Source organism: Zonotrichia albicollis, chromosome 3 (assembly GCF_047830755.1).
Source record: "Zonotrichia albicollis isolate bZonAlb1 chromosome 3, bZonAlb1.hap1, whole genome shotgun sequence".
Taxonomy (NCBI): domain Eukaryota; kingdom Metazoa; phylum Chordata; class Aves; order Passeriformes; family Passerellidae; genus Zonotrichia; species Zonotrichia albicollis.
This window is the reverse complement of record NC_133821.1, coordinates 58,189,527-58,209,856: the sequence shown is the minus strand read 5'-3', so window position 1 is coordinate 58,209,856 and position 20,330 is coordinate 58,189,527. Positions and strand designations below refer to the sequence as shown.

At 40.1% G+C, this 20,330-nt stretch overlaps 1 protein-coding gene across 1 annotated transcript; it reads right to left on the bottom strand.

Moving 5' to 3' along the window:
- Positions 1 to 714: 714 nt before the first annotated feature.
- Positions 715 to 19,291, bottom strand: PPIL4 (peptidylprolyl isomerase like 4). The gene is made up of 13 exons (XM_005487557.4): positions 19,143 to 19,291; positions 18,587 to 18,654; positions 18,436 to 18,500; positions 16,543 to 16,660; positions 14,701 to 14,843; positions 14,256 to 14,352; positions 12,711 to 12,827; positions 11,671 to 11,795; positions 9,474 to 9,540; positions 8,516 to 8,627; positions 6,922 to 7,018; positions 6,140 to 6,278; positions 715 to 984 (listed from the first exon to the last, which is right to left on the bottom strand). Exons 1-13 carry the CDS (start codon positions 19,210 to 19,212, stop codon positions 769 to 771), a joined length of 1,434 nt encoding a protein of 477 aa, XP_005487614.1. The 5' UTR covers positions 19,213 to 19,291; the 3' UTR covers positions 715 to 768.
- Positions 19,292 to 20,330: the final 1,039 nt, after the last annotated feature.

Genomic DNA, 20,330 nt, shown 5'->3' with positions numbered 1-20,330 from the left:
ACTATACTGTGTGACATCAAAATAGGTCTCAAACTTACTCAAATCCATAGAATAAAACAATTGAGTCTACATACATTTTTAAGCTGTTTCAAGTAAAGGAATCCAACAGAAATCTCTGAGGAGCTGGTTTCTAAGCCTTCAACTAAGGAACAAAGAGCCTCAAAGCACAAGGCATTCCCCTTCAAACAGGCCTCAGCTACGTCAAAGTGAAGAAGCTGATGCTTCTGCTACAGCATTTTCTATGTTATTTTCAACATTACAGGAAGGTGGGGTTTTTTGTTCTGTTTTCTAATTACCACAAGCACCAAGGATGTTGGACTCCAGCTTTGTTTTTACCAAACCAAAGATAGGGCAGATGCTGCTGGAAAGCACATTCCTGCATTAAATACCCTCAGTACCCCTGCTCAGCTTAGGTCTGGAGATTACAGCCATCCCCTCTGGCCTGCCTAGTCAGAATTTTCTGCCACGGGATAGTTTCAGCTGATTATGTTCCTTAACTATCAGCCTTCCCAGAGAATCAGTAAGAAGTTCTCTTTCTTCACAGTCCATTGAAATACCCTATCCAGGCACAGGCACTCCAGGGCAGAACAATTTGCAGTGATTCATCTTGAATTTTAGAATTAGCAGATCATGTTCCAATGACAGGTATCAAGCTGCAAAATCTTCCTGCATATTGCAGTCAGACACTACAGTAAATAGTACAGAAAAAACACAAAAGAAAAAAGTTAAATTTATTATTTTAGTTCCCCTCTGTATTTTCCTTGTCCTTCATCTGTACTTGGACCTCTCTTTGTCTTTTGATTTCTTAGGACTTCTACTTCTGTCTGCTTTTTTATCCCAGTCTCTCGCTCGGCTGTCTTCTCTGTATTTGTCTTTGTGCCTGCTGTAATCTCTGTCCTGAGAGCGGCTGCGGCTCCGGCGCCTGTCCCTCTTCTCACCCTTGGTCCTCTCCCTGCAGCGCTCTTCGTGCTTCCTCTCAGAGTCCTGCCAAGGGAATTGGACACAAATGCAGTTACAAACAAGAGGGGAAACACACAGAGGCACAAAGTGAACTAGAGAAAAGTTGAGCATGGCAGGTTCCTGAGTTAGAGCTGGTAGTACCTTAAAGAGATTCACATTCACGATGATTTTGAAGAGGGAAACACAAAAAAAACCCCCTGAAACCATCTGAAGAAGGTAAGTTTACAATTCAGTTTCTGTCAATGTTTATGGAAAAAAGCATGGCTGTCAGGCATGCTGCTTGTACTGCCTAAGGAGCTTCAGCAAAACTGGTTATATCAGGGATTCCATTCAGATGGATATTACCAAACTCTTCACAAGCATCAAACATGTCTGTAAGCTAGATTTGGATTTCTGATTTTTTTACCTAAGCAATGCAAATATTTCCATTAAATTTTGGTTCAAGTCCCACAGGCATTCCAGTGCTCTGCAGATGCATAATATATTTTAAGATCTACCTGTAATAATTCTTAATGGCCTAAATTCTAGGCTTCAGCAAAATGAACAAGCTGACAGTTTAATATCACTGTATGTGCTAAGAGAGATACAATTTTATGGGGTTTTAATAATAATAACAATACTGATAAGCACAGATCAATATGAGTTAAGAACATCTGCATTAAATCACACAGCATTTCTTTCCTCATTTCAGATATTATTTTTCTAAGGATGTACCATGACAGCAGCCTTCACAACTGTATGGTTAAAACCTCCACTCCATGTACCAACAAGAAAACTTCATTTATTTAAAAGAACAGGGAAAAAACTCTACTTTAATCAGAGATTTTATGCAGAAAGCCAGTGAGTGGGGTGGTTCCCAGAGCAAACACCACCTTTAGAATGACACTGATAATGCTGAAAGTATTAGGGTTACAATAAGCAACACAACCCCTCTGGATAAACAGACACACGAATAATCACAGGTTTGATCTGTAACAAAAACATTCTGCTGCTGCTGGGTACAGTAATCTCACTGGTGGCTAAATGCCTATTCCACATCTTTACTGTGATTTATTTCAGTACAGATTTTAAAATCTGGATCCACCAAAGTGTCTCAGTGATGCTTCCAGCTACTTGTAAGAGCTTTGTCTATCCACTCTCACAATGATGCACAGCCATACTCTTGCACCCAAAAGCCTCACTCTCCACATGTTTGAAAAAGCCAAGAGGCTTCAAGGCCCTCTGTGACAAGGCCTGGGTAAACATCAGACAATGGACATGCCAGTGGAGGGGTAGACAGGAACAAGACAAAAAATATTGGCCAGAAAACCAAATGGTGGCCTTGGTGTACGGCTGCCTTCTGACTGGATTGTTGCTGGAGTTTCCTCCCAGCACATGGGAGAGGCAGGAGAAAAGCAGGGCAGACTCAGCTGGACAATCTACCAAGCAAACCCTGGAGACAAGGCTACTGGCCAAGTGGGGGCAAGAATGGGTGAGTGAACATTTCAAACTACAGACAAATGGCCCTTGTTGGATGCCACAGAAAAGGACAACTTGCTGAAAGGATCAGAAGTCATACAAGCATTGAGTTAAATGCCAACAGTGACCTTCACAAAAGCATTAAGGTACAGGTCTTCAGGGCAAGTATTGTGAAAGTGACACAACAAGGTCACCACAGTACCTAATATGATCACAATGTAATGGAAAAAAAGTGAAACTTGAATTACTAGAATGAATGGCATCTTTATTTCTTGATACATTTCTCCTTTTATAAGATTTTTCATTTTAAAGTCTTTGGTGTGGAAAAAGGTCAATTTTTAAAACACACTAAATTACTAAAAATAAAATTACTAAAACTACTAAAACTAAAATTACTAAAACTAAATTACTAAAAATAATGCTATTTTGAAACCAAATTTTTATGCCCAAAAGTCAAAAACATGCTCTCTTGGAAGAGGAAGAAAAAGATTCATACTTAAAAGCAGGCTCCCTCTTATTGCTGAAATTTGTGTTTCTCAATGCAGGATCACAGCCTCTCATCAGTCACTGAGTAAGTGATGATCACCCCAATTCTTAATCCAGCACTGTGCTGGAGCACACACAAGGAAGGAAATAAGGAAAGAGGGAAAGATGCTTCTCTGGAAGTTCATGGCTGATTTTGCCAAAAGTAATATCTGACTAAACAGCAGTCCCAGGTGAAAAAGCAAGAAATATCCTGGCCATAGAAGTAAAATGCATATGCCACCTCTTACATACATTAAACACAGTAGTTAAAGGTTAAAGGAGCAAACAAATAGAGAGAGCCTTTTTTGGAGGGAGATTTTGATAAAACCTGACCCTGAATATGAAGGGAACAGTGTCCAATAAGCAGTAAAAGCAGGAAATCAAAAAAATCAGTACCTCTGCCAAAACCATGCACTACAGCAATCTGAAATTGGGAAGTCCCTATGTCTTGCAAAAATCTATTGGATAGGCCATACTACCTCACAGATCCAGCTCTCTTAAAAAATAAAATCCAGGAAAAACCAAAAAACTGGAAGGCAAACAAAGTAATAATACAGATCTCAGGCAGAAGAATGTCCTGTGTTCAAAAATACTCTACCAAATCCTATCCACAAACCCACATGGCAGCCCACCCTCCTGCCCCAGACCCACATCCTGTTACTTACTAAAAGCAAGCCACAGCACCCGACCTCCTCTACCCACTGTGATGAAGTCAAACAGCACAAGACTCAAAAATATGTTCTTGAAACATCAACACACAGGCTGAAGATTCAGGAAATGGGTGTCAGATGAAGAAAAGGATGAGTCAAAATATACTAAAGAAAAAAAGTAACACCAGCAAGAGAACAGAAAAACAACTCAACATCATGGAAACTATTGAGAAAATAAAACCCCTTCAAGTCATAGCTAGAGCTGATAACACAAACTGCAGCTCCAGTTGCCAGAACTTCCCATTATAAGCCCCATATCTCTCTTAATTAAAATCTCTGCCACACTGTGGACTCATGGTGGAAGTTTCTGTATGAAGCATGGCTACTGTGGTCTTTGGCTGATGAGTTGTGGAAGGTCTGCTTCTATTTTCTTTTAAAGTTCTTACCTCAAATACATTCAGTGATTTACAAAATAGGGTAAAGGAAGAATGCTTTGTTTGCCTATATTAAAAATACTACCATTCATTAAAAAGTTTCCATGATGTTATGCTTTGTGTTGGACTCAATATTCCCCCTGAATATATTCCACCTCAGGAACATGCCTGCCTCCCCTTACTTTCACATATTATGCCCAAAGTATGAATAGTAAAAAACAAAACAAAATTAAAATTTGTATATGCTAAGCAGGATTTGTCACCTAAGCTAGCTGCAGATTTCACTAGAGAGGCCATGCCCAAAATACTGAGTCTGTGTGAGACTAAGTAAACACTGCCAGTATGTGCCTACTGTACAGTACACACTGACAAGGATATTCAAATCCAGAGAGAAAAATTCTTCCCAGAAATTAATTTTCACAGCTCCAAGAGGGAACTATGATGCTTGCCATCAGAGAATAGAAGTGAGCCTCCATCTGTGATTTCGGGCATAAGAAACCTGAACTACCTACAGCAAAATGGGTAAAGGTGACTAAGAGAGAAGAAAGCTGTGGGAAAGAAGATACCAGAACCCAGCAGCAGCAGATTACAAGAACAAACCACATCAGGAACAGGTGACTAAATCACAAAAAGATACACATAAACACAGAGGAGATCACACAGACAAGCATTAGAATACGTTCTATCCCAGAACTTGAAAATAGCACCAAAAATCCCTCTGTTCTCATTCATGTTTCTGTGCTATGAAGTCTCACAATCCATTTATAACAATTAGAACAATTAGATGTTAAAAACCTACTGCTGCCAGCAGTTGTGCCACCTGCAGGGGTAAAGGTTTCTAAATGATTTTAAAATGTTCTCTGCTGATAATGCATGACTGGCCAGCTCCATGGGCGTAACTCCTGAACCATCAGGAACAAAGACTGCCACCAAAAATACCTGTTTCAAGAAGTCTAAAGCAACAGTTTCCATCAGCCAAACAGACAGGAGAAATTCTAAACCAACATTAGTCCACACCTCCTGTATGCACACACTGCAGCCAGGACTTGACCCACCGGAACAAGCCTCTCCCCTCCACTCAAAGGAACCTGACTGAATTAGTGCAGTGACAAAACAATACTGGGTCCATGAATGAGCAATAGGGCTCACTGCTGGCACTGAAAGATTTTAATTGCTGATGTTCATGAGAAAAATAATTTCCAAGCATTTCAGCAAGAAGTGATGTATAAGAACAGAATCATGTATGCCTTGTGTACCCAAAACTTTCAGCAGTGCTCAAAACTCAGGATGGGACAACAGCCTTATTTGCTGCAGCTGAAACTTTTTCACTTTCTGCAAAGTTGCTAGAGACAGCTTTGTTCTCACTCATAAAGCTTGCACTGTTAAAATACTGGGGGGTTTGGTTTTTTCTTTTCCAGTTTAGCTCAATTCTTCCTAATGCTCACTTCAGTGGTGGTTAACACTCCACTTTCTCACTGCAGAATTTCTTTCCACAAAACACCTTATCTTCAGTATCCCAAGCTCTCAGAAATGTGGGAATGCTGTCCTGACAGGCTGCAGTGGAGCTAATGAATGACAGAATTGCTGTTTCCTGGTGCTGTCCTCCATAGCCCCACAGCCTGCACATTCCAGATGCAAGCAAACCCACATGCAGATTTTTACACAAACACTTCCAAAACACTTAGAGACAAATACAAAAAGATAATGTAAAGAGATTGTGCTCCCAACTCCACATAGGAAAAATCCAACATATTATGGTCTGGCAAGAAAATGAGACATAGTCTACAGTTGTGAAATAGGATTAACTGCTACTTTATGACTAGGAACAACAGGTTCAAAGTGCTGAAGATCCCCTACTTTATGAGAGGCTACATTGCCTCTTCAGGATGCTTTGGCAAAAAACCATCTAGACCTGCCAAGCTACAGAAGTTCATGAGGAAACCCTCTTTCATAATCAAATATTAACATCAGCCTTCTGCAGGTTTACAGCTGCTGCATGTTACACAGGACTTTGCACACTGTGTCCTTATCCAATATCACACTTTCTTCCTGGCTTCTTTTATGAGGAAAACGATGAACAGGTATAAAGTTAATGCATGAAGAGTCAAGTACCTTAGATTTTTTTGTCCTCTTGTCATCATCTTCATCTTCAGAGTGGTGGTGCTTTTTCTTTTTCTGTTTTTTAGCCAAGTGTGACTGACTTGTGTGAGACTCTTCCACATCCTCATCCAGCACAAGGTCATACTTGGCACTGGTGGCGCAGGTTAAGGACAGTTCTGTTTCCCAATATCAGTAAGGAGCAGAACACAACAGCCCAGGAAGCAAACCAATCCCTGTTTATCTAACAAGCATTTACCAAGACTTAACACGTATTTCAGGCAGAACACAGTTGTACACACTGAAAAAAAAATCAGCTGTGCTAAAATCACTGAAGTCTGTCCTGTTAAACAATACAGCCAGGCTGCATTCTCCTTTCTTATCTACCTGGGGATATCTAGAACAACCTATGGTGTTTTCTCTCTTGCTTATCACAAGCAAAGTATAATCTTAGAGAATGATTTAATATTAATACTAGAATGGCCTCATTTCGGAGGCAGAAGGTCCTCTCTGAAATTACTTGGGAACTCTGTTATGCCATATGCCATTCCAGGGCTGTGGACTAGGAATATTATTTACCTGCACACAACATGGAAGTGAAACAGCACATTTTGATTTGACTAAATTCATCAAAGTGAAAACCACAAAATATTAAATGCCATCTCAAACACCAAATGGTAATATGAGCTAGAAGGCAAACACCCATTGGGCAGTCTTTAAAAATAAGAAGGCTTTTCCCAGGCTGTTTTCATAAATTCTACTTAATTAAAAAAGTACCTTTGAAAAGAAAAGGATACTCTTGCTTTGGTTTAACCTTTTCTTTCAGGGCAAATTTTGAAGGTTTGTCACGGTCCTTCTCATAGTCCTTGAAATCTTCTTTGGTATACCGCCCACCTGTCCACAAAAAAATATGTTCATTTCACTCTAACCACAGACACAACCAACACCCACAACTATCATTGAATTCTGATGATGATTTAGGGGCTCTTTATAACCACAGAGAGCTCCAGAGCAGGATACAGTTCCAGAAACACTGACATCAGCATAACAGAGTAGTAAAGAGCAGGACAAGTTGGGATGTTCTGTCCTTCTCTTGCTTGCAGACTCCATTAAACAACACCCAGCTTTCTGCTCATTCGTGTCCAGTGGAGACAACACATAAAGAGGATCACAAAGCAGGATTCAGCAACTGGCTCAGTCTCACTTCTATTACAGGTCCTATATCACACTACTTAAAATTGTGTTACCCTGAAAGCCCACAGACTGTTTTCATTATTAAATGATTTTTTGCTCTGGTCTGCACGGAGGGAAACCTCTGAGGCAGCTACAGCTCAAGAATTCAAGCGGAAGACTATGACTAAAACGGTTCACGTCCAGATTTAAAGAGGAACACGATGGATTTCGGCTTCCATTTACGGAAGCGCCAACGCGCGGATCAACGAACCACGGCAGCGTGCTGCCCTCTCGCGGCCACGCTCAGAACTGCAACACTCGCTGGCCAGACCAGAAACCGGCGCCCAGGGTGGAAGGGCATTTTTGGGGTAACACGTAAGCACGAGATGACAATACAGTTAGCTTTCCAATATTTTGGACTATTTAGACCCCAGGTAAAGTTTCCCACGCAGGGAGTCAATACAGGATGCACTACAGCACCTGGTATAGACAGAATAGAGTTAGCTCTGTGCAGGACAGGTTCCAGTATCTCTGTGCCCAGGGCCACAACCCTCCCTGGAGACACCACGCGCCAACAGCTGAGGGCTGACTGCATTTTCACAAGCCCACACACAAGAATGTCACCAATGCAATGCACAGACATCTCTCCAAGTCCAGTGCCCCCAGTATTCAAATAACCACTGCATCCACCTCTTCCACCACCCTTTTCCTCACAAAACATCCTCAAACACCTGAAACTGGGTTTTTGTAACATACAATCTGTCATGCAGTACATTTGACCTACAGGGGGTGAAGAGCAGAAATCCCTGGCCTCAATACTGACTTCTTCTTGTATGCACCTGACTGTCATACAGTGAATAAAGAAACTAGAAAATAACAATGTATTGGCATATTATTTTGCTAGTAAGTAATATATATCAAAAAAATCATGTCCAAAATTTGAGACGAGAAAAATGTTTAGTGGCAAAATGACATTGGCCAAAAAGGTAATCAGTGCAATGCAATGTTCATGTAACAGTAGGAAGCCCTTCTACTTTTTCTAATGAAACAAATGAAGGGAAGAACTAACAACTGTGTTGGCTCTATTTATTACAGGACCAGGAACATTTATATGCCTGAAGATGAGATGATTTAAACTCCTAACTCTTTATATAATGCTTAGTTTAAAAGTCATGGCTTGTTAAGTTATGAGGATCAAAGAATTGCAAATATACCTACCTTTTCCCTTCCATTTAATCTTTGCAACAGACTGGCTAAAATCCACATGTATCCGTCTGTCATCAATCAGCACATTGTCCATTTTGAAGTAGGCTTTCTCACAGTCTTCCTCCTGATATAAACCAGGAAAATCTTGAGTCATGATTATTTCATAGGAATATTCACACAAAAGCTCAAACAGAAATTCAACTGCTTAGTGGCATACATTTCTTTCTGAAATTGCCTAAAGTACCATAGTTCTTGAATTGTAACCATTTCAAAAGAAATAGTTATGCTTTCTCTGACTATCAGCATTTCAATCCCAATTCTTCAGCTCATTTCAGTATTTAAAAAATTGCCCATCCAGCTACATATTTGGCACATGTAACACACTCGGGGAAAAAGAAAGGAAAACAGAACAACTGAGAGAAGTTCCATTTGAACTACATAAATAGTTTAAAGGAAAGTGAGGCCATTTTCCAGTGTTGTCCTCACAGATGAGAGACAGCAGGACACACAAAGCTACCCACCACCAAGAGAACTATTGCCATCCATCTCACAGTAAGGGCAGTTGATACAGTGGGCATCATTTACAAGCCCAGAAGAGAAAACCACGGAAAACCTGGATCCATCTTATTCCATACACCCTCCTTTTTTTATGCTGCATGCTCCTAGCATTCCTTTCTTCAACTCTTCCAAGACTTAATGCACTCTGGGGGAAAAAAGGGCCAGATCCCCTCCCACTGGTTTCAAGACAGTCTAAGTACATTTTTGTACTGGCTGCTCAAACAGGGACAGACTTGCATATTGACTCATGTAGGACCCACAACTTCTATAACCAAGTTATAGTTTCTCTCAGTAAGAGAAAATACTAGCTATTCCACACTTGAAGATGTCAGTGTTTTTCCTAGATAGAAGTATACCAAAAAGGGGCTTTTACAAGCAGGATCTACATACAGTTTGTACCTAAAACCCATACCTTTTCAAACTCAATGAATGCATAACAAAGAGATTCACCAGTCTTCCAGTCTCGGATCACTTCACAACTGAAAAAATGATAGGAAATTAAAATGTCAACACTGTTGGAGCAAAAAATGTAGGGTAGGAAAGCACTGCTAACAAGGACAAATAAGTTAAAAAAATAACCCAAAAAACCCCAACCCACAAAACCTAAACACCTTGAAGGTATTAAAACACTTGATTCTGAGATCCCCTATTGCAAGAAAAAAATGCATGATTGCATTTTTGCTTTTTCAAAGCAAAAAACATTGCTTTGAGCAACTACACTGAACTCACAGGCGGTTACCATGAAGCACAAAACTATAGATGAATTTCTAATCAATGAAACAAAATACACTTTCCAACATTACTGTTTGTTTTTAATTTTTTGCATTTCACTAATGCAAGACCAGAAATCCCACATTCTGTTTTCTCTGTCATTTTAAGCAAAAGTTTAAACAAACATCCTGTGACAAACTTTCTCTTCTTAGCAAGCACCTCTTCAGCAGCCCAACTTTTTATCATGCAGGTCACTGGGCAAAAATAAGAAGCCTGAAAGTACTGAGTAAGTAGTGCAAATGGGAAGAATATAGTATTGCATCAGTATTGCACAACTCTTGTACTGGATGTAAGAATTCTGACTACAGGATGCTGGAGGAGGGCACGCAGGCAACAAGGGCAGGATATGTGTCATTAAGGTGAGAAAAATGTGAGACATGTAGAAAGGAAGTGACAAATCAGGATCCGGAATCAAAAGATGATCAAGGCTGAAAGAAAAAAAATCTGAGAGGGAAAAGAAAAAAAAGTAGACCATAAGACTGTTGAGACAAGCTACGGGAATTCCTAGCAGCAGAGGGCAGAATGATTTTGTGCAAGAACCCTCCTTCATGGATTATTCAGAGAACCTATCTGAAAGTAGAAGGACTCTACTTTTTGTTAGAGTGACAACTCTAACAGAGATACAAAAAATTAGAAATCCTTACAGCATAGAGAAATCACACTGGAGTAGTGTGAGTAGCATACAATGCAAATTTCCCTCACACACACAGACAGTGTAGTTTGGGATCTGGAAGCCTGCAGACCTGTGTGCCAGTACTGCTCAAACTGCTAGAAACTCTAGGCAGAACAAAGTTAGCATCCATCTGAATACACACGGCCTATGCCAGACCACCTGAATAAACTTAAGTGAAATGCTCTAACAGAGTCAATGTTCATGTGTGGTGATGATGATCCATTCCATGAAGTCTTTTGAAATCCCTCTGCAAATTCTAATAAACTCCTGCACCAAAAGCTTTTGGGGAAAGTAAGCAGAAAGGGTATAAGGAACATCTCTGCATCGATAAACATGCACCAAGATAAGCATGGGTTGAACCGTAACTGTATATTATAAAAAAACCCAAAAAACCCCAATGAAAAAAACAACTTTAGCATTCACTAGAAAAGGAGTTAAGAGTAAAACAGAGAACAAAACTGTTCCACTACACATCTGTAATTTCCTCAAAACTGTGTGCAGTTCGGGTTCTGTCATCTTGAGATGAAAACAAAAGAACAGGAAAAGGACAAGAAAAGCGACACAAGGTAATTAAGTCTGTACTATGAAGAAGCATGAATATGTAGCTAAGTGCTCTTGGCAAGGAAAAAAAAAAACTTTGGGGTGTAGGATAGAGGAGTGTAGGAAAGCAGATTTCACTGCCCATCCGGTCTTTTGGTAGCAGTACTAGGAGCAATCAGCTGAAACTACCAGAAGCCAAGGTCAAAACTGAGAAGGGCAGCAGGAACGAGGAACACCTTACAAGAAGTGCATCAGACACCACAGGTGTTTGGTGCTTTATCCCAAACCACACATACTCCCACAGGAAAGAAAATCCCAGAGACTCTATCCAGCTCATTGAGCATCTGACATAAAAACTGCTGAAGGGAGTGAGAGGATGGGGGCAAAGAGAAGTGTTACACACCCTCTTGGTTCCTACACTTCCTTAGGCTTCCCTTAAAATCACTCCTGGGGACAGGATATTTATCTAGCTAGATCTGCCTTTGTATCCCCATTGTTGTGCTCTCTGTCCAAACAGAGCATAAATCTCCTGAGACACCACACTACTCCTTTACAGCCAAACCTAAACAGACTGGGAGGAATCAAGTTCAATTTCAACAAAGAAGGTTTTCTCTTTTATAATTACCTTTTAATGGGTCCAAATCGTGAAAATATTATCTCCAGATCTTCACCTGTGGTCACAGGATTCAGTTTACAAACAAAAAGCACATTTTCTGGTGGCTTGATGTCTGCATCTGGCAAGTCTCCCACCTGGGATACAGAAAGAAGACATTCATCACTTTGGCCTAAAGTTCTCAGTAGGTAGTACAGCACACTGGGAACACATTTTTTGTGTGATCTCACATTCCTATCACAAAATCAAAACTTTATTAAATATTTTTGCTACTCAGTGTCACACAAAAAAAGTGTTTTCTATAGCACCTAAAATTTATTCTTTATTTGCAATTCAACTGCTGGAATTCATGAAAGTTCCAAATACGTTCTACTTTGCTTTTTATGGTCTTAGGATAAAAACCAGACAGTTCCAAAAGGTGAAAGTGCACCCTTTTTGTCCCTACAAATCTTCTGCAACACTGTGGCCACATCTGGCTTGATCTTGGAATTGATCTTGATCTTGGTCTTGGAAGTCTCTGCTGCAAACTGTTCACCATAAATTTGAATTTGGTAGTTGTAAGGAAGTGAGATGGATCCACTAATCTTTCAAGGGTGTATATTTTAGTTATTTTTTTTCTTTAAAAAAAAATGGACTTCAAAGCCTGTTTACAATTTTTGTTACTATGGAGTTTATCACTGAGAAGAGTTCCTTACAAGTTAGCTCAGCTCTCTGCCACACATGCTGAAACTTTTCCAGGACTGCAGGTATTCCAGCAGCATACTATATCTGTTACATTTTTTTAATTGGATGAATTTCTAGCAAGTTTTTAGAAAGCCTCCACTGGCCCACTCTGACAATGAACTACCACTGGTTTTATCAGAAAACCACAACATGAGTGCTCATGCTCAATCCTTTCATTGTAAAAGAGATATTTAATAGCAGATTCTGAAACACGACATCATCACCAGATAGGTAATTTCAAGATAAATAGCACATACCCTTCTAGACTTAATAGCATGCACATACACAGAGGAATAAGATCTAAAAGGTAAATACAGAAAGATGTTCACCATTTCCAAAAGAATTGCACGAGTTTTTGCTTCTTTTTCTGCCTGAAATTCTTCTATTTCATCTGCAGTCCGTCCTTTCATGTCATCAATTTCTTCATCTGCTCCTATTCTGCCACTCTGAAAAATGAAGGAAAAGGATATTTATTACCAAACCATGGCCAAAAACTCTTTCTCATTTTCCAACTATTACTTGGACAGCCTCTTTCCTCATCCCTCAAGACACAAAACATGCTTAAGCACTGTATGTCTGCAGAACTGGGCTTTCATTCTGTCCTTCCCACTTAGACTAGAACAAAAGAAAAAAAGGATAAGATGTTATCCTCATATTTCAGGCACTGTGAATTATTTCTGAAGTTCTGTGACTAGTCTAAACCATATTCAGTGAGGTATTCTAAATTCTTTTCTATATACCCACCCACACAACAGCTCACCACAAGTGTCAACTCATCCAGGTAACTCCTGCCACAAATGAAGGTAAGGAACATTGCAAATATTTGCTGTGTCTAGCAAGACATTAAATAGAGCATAGCACAATAATAATTTTGTTTTTATACATCTATACCTAGGCAGGACTTGAGGTTTATTTTTTTTATCCTCACCAGCATTTCTAGAATGCTGCCTTTCTCACAGACATTTCTATGCTAAAAGAGGAGGATATGCCTATGCTCAGACAGGCTAAAAAACTCAGTACAAGTCTTCACATCTCTATGCTGCTGGCAGTGAGCTACTAAATACCTTATTCTTAACATAGCTGAAGGCACATCAGAGATCAACCACTGTGCACACATACTATGAAACCCCAATTTCAATCTTATAATTGTATTATTAAGGTTAAAAATAAACAATATTTTCTCTAGCTAATTAATTCTTTACTAGAAACAACTGTTTCCATACAAGGGAATAATCTCACAAGCAATTTCTCTAGCTGCATACTATGAGTAAATTATTAATAACTGTAATTATTTTTATAAAATTCCTTCTGTTTGAACAAATAGCCCAGAGTAGTGTGTGTGCCTGCACATATAACTCAAGAATGACCAAGATTACTTCAACTGAAACACAACCTATTCACATTTAAAAGGTAAACAACAGAAACCATTTCAATATTAATAAATGTTAGTTATATTTTGTCTTCTACCAGAGTATACAGAAAACCAGTAATACTAGCGTTGAATATTCTGAATGTTCTGCTTATCTACACTGTAAATAGAAACCTAAAACACAGCTTTCAAACACAACTCACTGGAGCCCCAGGGGAGAGCATCCAAGTCATGCTTTTATCCTTCTCTTGAAAGGTTAAGGAGCTGTATTTGATTAAACACAGCAGTAGCCCCAAATAACTGACAAGCATTTGACATATCAGAACTCAAGCTGGCACAGTAGAACACCTCCTGCATGAAAAAATGTCTAGCTCTGTTAGGATATAGATTTGAGACACAAAATCTTGAAGACTGATTTCTTATTTTGGCCAAATCTGTGCTGGACACTAATTGAGACAAACTTTTAAAATAGTTTTTTCCAACTTTTCCTGTTGCGAACACTCACATCGAGCTGCTCCTTTGTAGGTTCTGGTGAGCGATCAGGAACACACAGCCCAGGTGGGTCATCAAAGGGATCATCTAAAATTACTGTATGATTTATCCTTAGAGAAAACAAAGTCAAGATCAGCATTGGTTACATGCAAGTAAAACTTGGTTTACCCAACTAACACCAGACCAGCCCCACTAAATCTCAGTTGCATCCCAAATATCCCGTGTGCTTGTAAATTCTAGCACTGATGCTTTTGGAAGGGCAACATGGCTAAATATTTTTGTACATACTTGTTTATTTAGTATTTGTTGATTTTGCCATTAATACTGGGGAAATAAAAAGCATTTAAGATAGCACATACAGGTCACCTGACATCATGATATTCATCTAGTTTCCAAAAGAAGTAAATTCATTCAATAGTAATGTATTCCTCAAAAAGTAAAGTTAAAAGCAGTCACACCTGATATCTTGATATGGGATAAAATCCTTATCTACAAAGGTTTCATTAATTGTCTTCAACACATCCATGCCTTCTGTCACTTCTCCAAATACTGTATGCACACCATCAAGGTAATCCAGGTTTTCCCCTGTGGTAATGAGGAACTACAAAAGAAGATAGAAAACTAGAAACAGTAAATAGAAAAATTCAGGTTGTACTTTTTTTAAAAAATCTTAACACACTCTCACTGAATTCAGTGGGAAAAAAAAAAAATCTTCCCATTTTTTGTAGAAGATTGCTCTGGGAATATGGTGAGCCAACATACAGCTCACAGCCAGTGCCTGAGGCAATCTCCCTGTGCAGGAGCCTGTGGGTGAAGCACAGGATCCTTCTGTGAATTGGTAATCGGGCACAAGGGATTGGAGGAGCAGAGAGATCTCTGCTGGGCAGGGCAGCTGAGCCAGACCAGCAAAAGCTGTCACTGGCATCACAGCTGATGAAAGGGAGAGGACAGAAAGAGCAAGGCTACCCCTTGTGAGCTGAGCTCAAATCACCTGCTCTCCAAGCAGCATTTGGCAGGTACTTTTTCATAAATTTGGCAGAAACTCCCTCTACTATCTTTACCTAACTCCCATAGTACTACTTTTACCTACTATCTTTACCTATTCTATCCACACTTTTTTCCTTTCTTCCCACAAACCCCTCTCCTGAAAAGCAGGATGCAGCAGCATTGAGAGAAGAACTAGCACACACTGACTTAGATCAACTTGAACTGGTACCGGAAAGTATCTTATGACAAATCAGATCTTTCACCTTAAGGCAAAACTGAAACTATGAACACTGATACCAGCTGAGAATTCAGTGACAAATTATAGAGGGCACTTGGCAATGGAAGAGGGAGGAAGAGGCAGACATGCACAAATAACAGGACACAACTGCTGCACGGGCACTTGGCAATGGAAGAGGGAGGAAGAGGCAGACATGCACAAATAACAGGACACAACTGCTGCACCCACACTTCACAGTCTGACTGGTAACATCCCACTCCTCATTCCCTCTACCACACAGTTAAGATTGGTTAGTAGTTGGTAAAGGTTACACTAAACTACACTATACTTGTAAGGCAACTCCATGTAGTTCCTTTCTGGAATTTTTCTTTCCCAAGGAAGAAGCTGCAATAACATTCCTGGGATCAGCATTCATTCCCACATGCCTGCATATGCACTAGCAGGCTGTATCTTAAATACAAATACTATTGTAATCTCTTTTTCTTAAATACCCCAACCATGCCATTTTATACATACAATGCAGGGAAGTACCATAATTACCTGTGTATTTTACAAGGTCTAGCTCGAATAAAACCCTACCTTTTTTTTAAATTGTTCTTTGATTATTGAAAATCCCTCCTTTTAAAAATTAAAATATATGGATATTAAAGTGAGGCATTTTAATTCCTAGAAGTGACAATGCACATAAAATAATAATAATTCAGAAATAATAGTGTTCTATGAGCTTTAAAAACAAAATAAAAACCTTAAAAAATAAGTAACAATAATTACCTACAACAAAATCTTTGTGCACATGAACAGCAAACAGAACAAGACCATTTTCAAAAACTGTTTTTATACCAGCACTGGGGTAAAACTGTAAACTTACATTATTAATGCACTTCCAAGTAACCATACAGGAGAAACTGATATGGTTTCACTTTCCAAACTAACGCAGTCATAACCAGAAAATGTCAACATTATTTCAAAAATCAGTTTCCTTAATTTTCACTTCCATTTAACTACAGAAATTTTTTTTCCTGACCATTTCGTATACATTAGCAAAATCACATCAGAGTATAAACATAGTGCTGACCTGTGATCCATGCTGATCACTGCCATTGTTCACCATGGACACAGTTCCCTTCTTCTTGTGCTTGATTCTCGGCACCTTTTCTGCCTCAAAAAATCTGGCTTGATCACCATACAGTTGACTAAAAAAACATTTATAAAAAACACATTACCAAAAAAAGGAATTTTTGAAAGTGAGCTAATCAAACATTTTAAAACTGTAAACAACATCTCAAAAATTTTTTACATTTCATATTTACATTAGGCCTTCAAATAAACCTGTTCATAAATTTTATGAACATATTTATGCACGTGTACACTTCCAAAGTTTATATTACAAGGAACAACAAATTTTCCTCTGGACATTTCCAGAGAAAGGCTTTCTGGGGGGTTGGAAGGGTATACTTATATATTTTTAAGTACAGTGTGCAGCATTTTTCTGAGGCATGAAGGAACTATACATTTTAAGTAGGTTCTGCAAAAATAAGTAATTCCACACTGTAAAAATGCAGTTATTTACATAAAAATTTTATCTCCCAAGAAAAACAGAGAAGTGGTATATCTATGTGCAAAATCAGTTCATCATACAGACAGGACTGAATACAGTAATTTGGGGTATACTGGATATAGCAAATTGTTGCATTCTTTTTAATTTTTATGTCTAACCCTGCTATCACTTATTTTGTCTCCCTCCATAAACTGACAGCTGCATGACCAATAACCATATTTGCCCAAATGTAAGGACAGTGCTGTGTTTAAACTCATCCTGCTAAGCAGGTGCTAGCCTCTATGAAGAGAGGATTCAAATTAAACTTTGCCTGCAAGAACACAAATTGCAGTTCCATGGACTGCAGCAGAAACAAACAGGTACAAAAGACGACTTGACCTTCTCCATGCTATTGCCAGACAGGATCTGACACTCTCATCACACTGTACTTCCCAATTTGCCACACCGGTAAGTCTTAGGAGACTTGTATCATATCAAAATAAACTTAATTTACTTGTGTGCAGAGACAGGCAAGCCTGGGGAGTTTATCTGCCTAGACTTAATCTGCTTAGCACAGGTACGCTGCTTCCAGGACCACTGGAGTGGTGATTCATGGATCCATGGGCTCCACGTTTTGTATTTAAGAGGCTCTGACAGACTGACTTACAAAAGCCAGCACTAGTCTAGAAACACTGTCTCTGTTCCAGCTGAACACTTTTATTGCTGTAAATTGTGTTCCCCAGCAATTCCCTGATAATTAGTTCTGCTCTGTAACTTTAATTCTACTTTTAATAACTATTTCAAATGAATCATACAGAACACATGCACTTTAACTCCATCCTAGCTGTTCGAATGATTTCAACTCGTCTCCCTGACCACTGAAAACTTCTTGAACAAATAAGAAAAATTATTTCCTTATAAACATTCAACATGACTAAAACTCAAATAAGTAAGGGGATCACTTTTTTATATACAGAGGAAATCAAGTATTGCCTCTATGCTCCACTCATGCTCAATTTAGTATATTTTGTTATAATAATAAATGTATTCACCATGCTAATTGGTTCTGTCTTCTACAAAGCATTTAGTCATGATACTTTTTTTACCAAACATAGTTATTTGCCAGCTTTTAAACTAACAGAAATGTATGTACAAGTTGTTACCTGTAACTTCATTTTTAAGGTCAGAGACAGAACAATGTCCAGGAAAAAAACCCCAGTGAATGGCCAAAGGCAGCACAGAAATTAAAAAGGTATCTAAGTACGAAAACCAAAGAAGCTTATACATCAACATTTTTATTTCCCACCAGTAATTCTGCCCCAAGAAAGCTGAAGACAATCTAACTGGAACTCCTACTCCCTTACGCAAATTCCCTCACAAATATACACACACACACATATCTATGTATCATTTCTATACATAAACACTTACCAAAATATGGATTCCCCTCCACGACCAGTTCCCATGGGGTCGCCAGTTTGTATAATAAAATCCCTCTGTCACAAAGGAGAATCACATAAGATATTGCTTTCATGTTTGTGAATTTAAACCAACCAAAAAACAGGGAATTGAGAATACTCACCTGTACATTATAAATAAGACAATAATTGTAGTATTTGACTTTGCAGAGCTTCAGGAAATTCAGACAAGCTGCAAGAAATCATAGCAACATTTACAAAGGAAACTCCAGATACAAGAAGAATGGATATAACAGAGCCCTAGTTTAATGTGCTGAAAAGTGTTTTTGGAGCAGACTGCATCGAGACTTATCAGGATACAGCCCATAAACACTGAGAGAAATGCTCGAAAGAGGTGTAACATTTCCTCCCTTCCTACAAATCATCTCCAGCGATTCAAAGAACCCTAAACACGGCTGGTTTTACAGAAACATACTTCCCCCCTCCCTTTCCCTCTCGTTTCTTTTCAAACGCTTGAGAAAGAAGCTCACGGTAGCCCTTCGATTGAGATATTACAGATACTACATTTGCGGCCGTGAGCACTGACTGCACCCCCGGTCTCTGTGCCGAGCGAGGCCGCCACCCGCCCGCGCAAGGGGAAAGCCGGTGCCGGGGGGCTCAGGGGCGAGCCCGGTGCCGGCAGGGCCGGGGAAAGGCGGTGCCGGCGGGCTCGGCTCGTACCGCGGGGCCGCTCCTCCGTGTACAGGTCGATGACCAGGTCGCCCACCGTGGTCTCCAGCAGCACCGCCATGGCCGCGCACGGCACAGCCCGGAACAGCGAGGCCCAGCGCGGCCCAGCCCGGCTGGCGCCCTCTGGCGGCGCGGAGGACCCCGCGGAGGATCCCTCAGGGGAGGGACGGGACGGGCCCTCCCCGCAGTCCTGAGGGCGCGCGTGATGCAAAAATGTGGAACGTGTAAAAGTTAAGGCAGGATGTTCTTCGATATGTAAGATCCTGGTATACTTTCAGACAGATTGTTCTGCCAGGTTGGAAAAGAACTCCCTCCCTCTGAGATCGAGTCCAAGCTGAGAGATAACTGGCACACCCAGACGTTCCTTAAATACCTCCAGGGATGGGGAATCCACCATCTCCCCGAGCAGTCCTTAGCCCAGCCCATGCTCTTGTAAACTACTGACTCATTCTGAACTGCTGTGCCCAAGCACAAGAAGCTGGACTTACAATCATGAAAACCTGGCAGACCCAAGCTGAGAGACATCAGATAGACTTTACCACTGAGAGACATAATTCTCCTGTTCTCCTCACACAGCTGGTGACCATGAAGTATCTAGTTAGTGAGTGTAAAATCAATGAGAAGCAGGCATCAGCTAAGGACTGCAATAACTGGAATAATCTGAAAAGGAAGATATTTGAATGTAATCCATCTGTTCAATTATGGAAGGTGCATAAAAATAATGAGATTAAGTTAATTCTGGTCCACTAGATAGAACTTCCCAAGCATCTCCTTTACTTAATGCCCTTCTAGGTTGCTGTAAGGCTCCAAAAATCTTGCTCAAGGAGTGCAGGCAGTCCACTCAGTCTCTTGTGCCACATTCTGCTAAGAACCACACATTACAAGAACAGGGACACAGCCAGCTTGTCACTGGACTGAGCACCTCAGGTGCCCTTAGCCCGGGGTGGTGGGAGTACCCTGGCAGCAGAGGCACAGGAGGATGTGCTGGCACACTGAGCAGCTGTGCAGGGCACCTCACACGCACAGAGCTGCCATCTGACACAGCTGATCTGTTCCAGTGCCAGTGCTGTGCTGCACAGGCACGCTGGCAGGGCATAGCTGCTCGCAGGAAACACTACAAACCCATATTTTTCTGAGGCATGTGCAGACTTCAGCTGGTGCCTTGCAGGCCCACAAGCA

Coding starts and splice junctions, on each gene's coding strand:
- PPIL4 (XM_005487557.4), bottom strand. CDS start 19,212: ATGGCGGTGCTGCTGGAGACCACGGTGGGCGACCTGGTCATCGACCTG. Junction 14,844..16,542: donor GTGATCAGCATGGATCACAG/GTCAGCACTATG, acceptor CTTCTTTTGTAG/TTCCTCATTACCACAGGGGA. Junction 12,828..14,255: donor CTACAAAGGAGCAGCTCGAT/GTGAGTGTTCGC, acceptor TTCATTTTTCAG/AGTGGCAGAATAGGAGCAGA.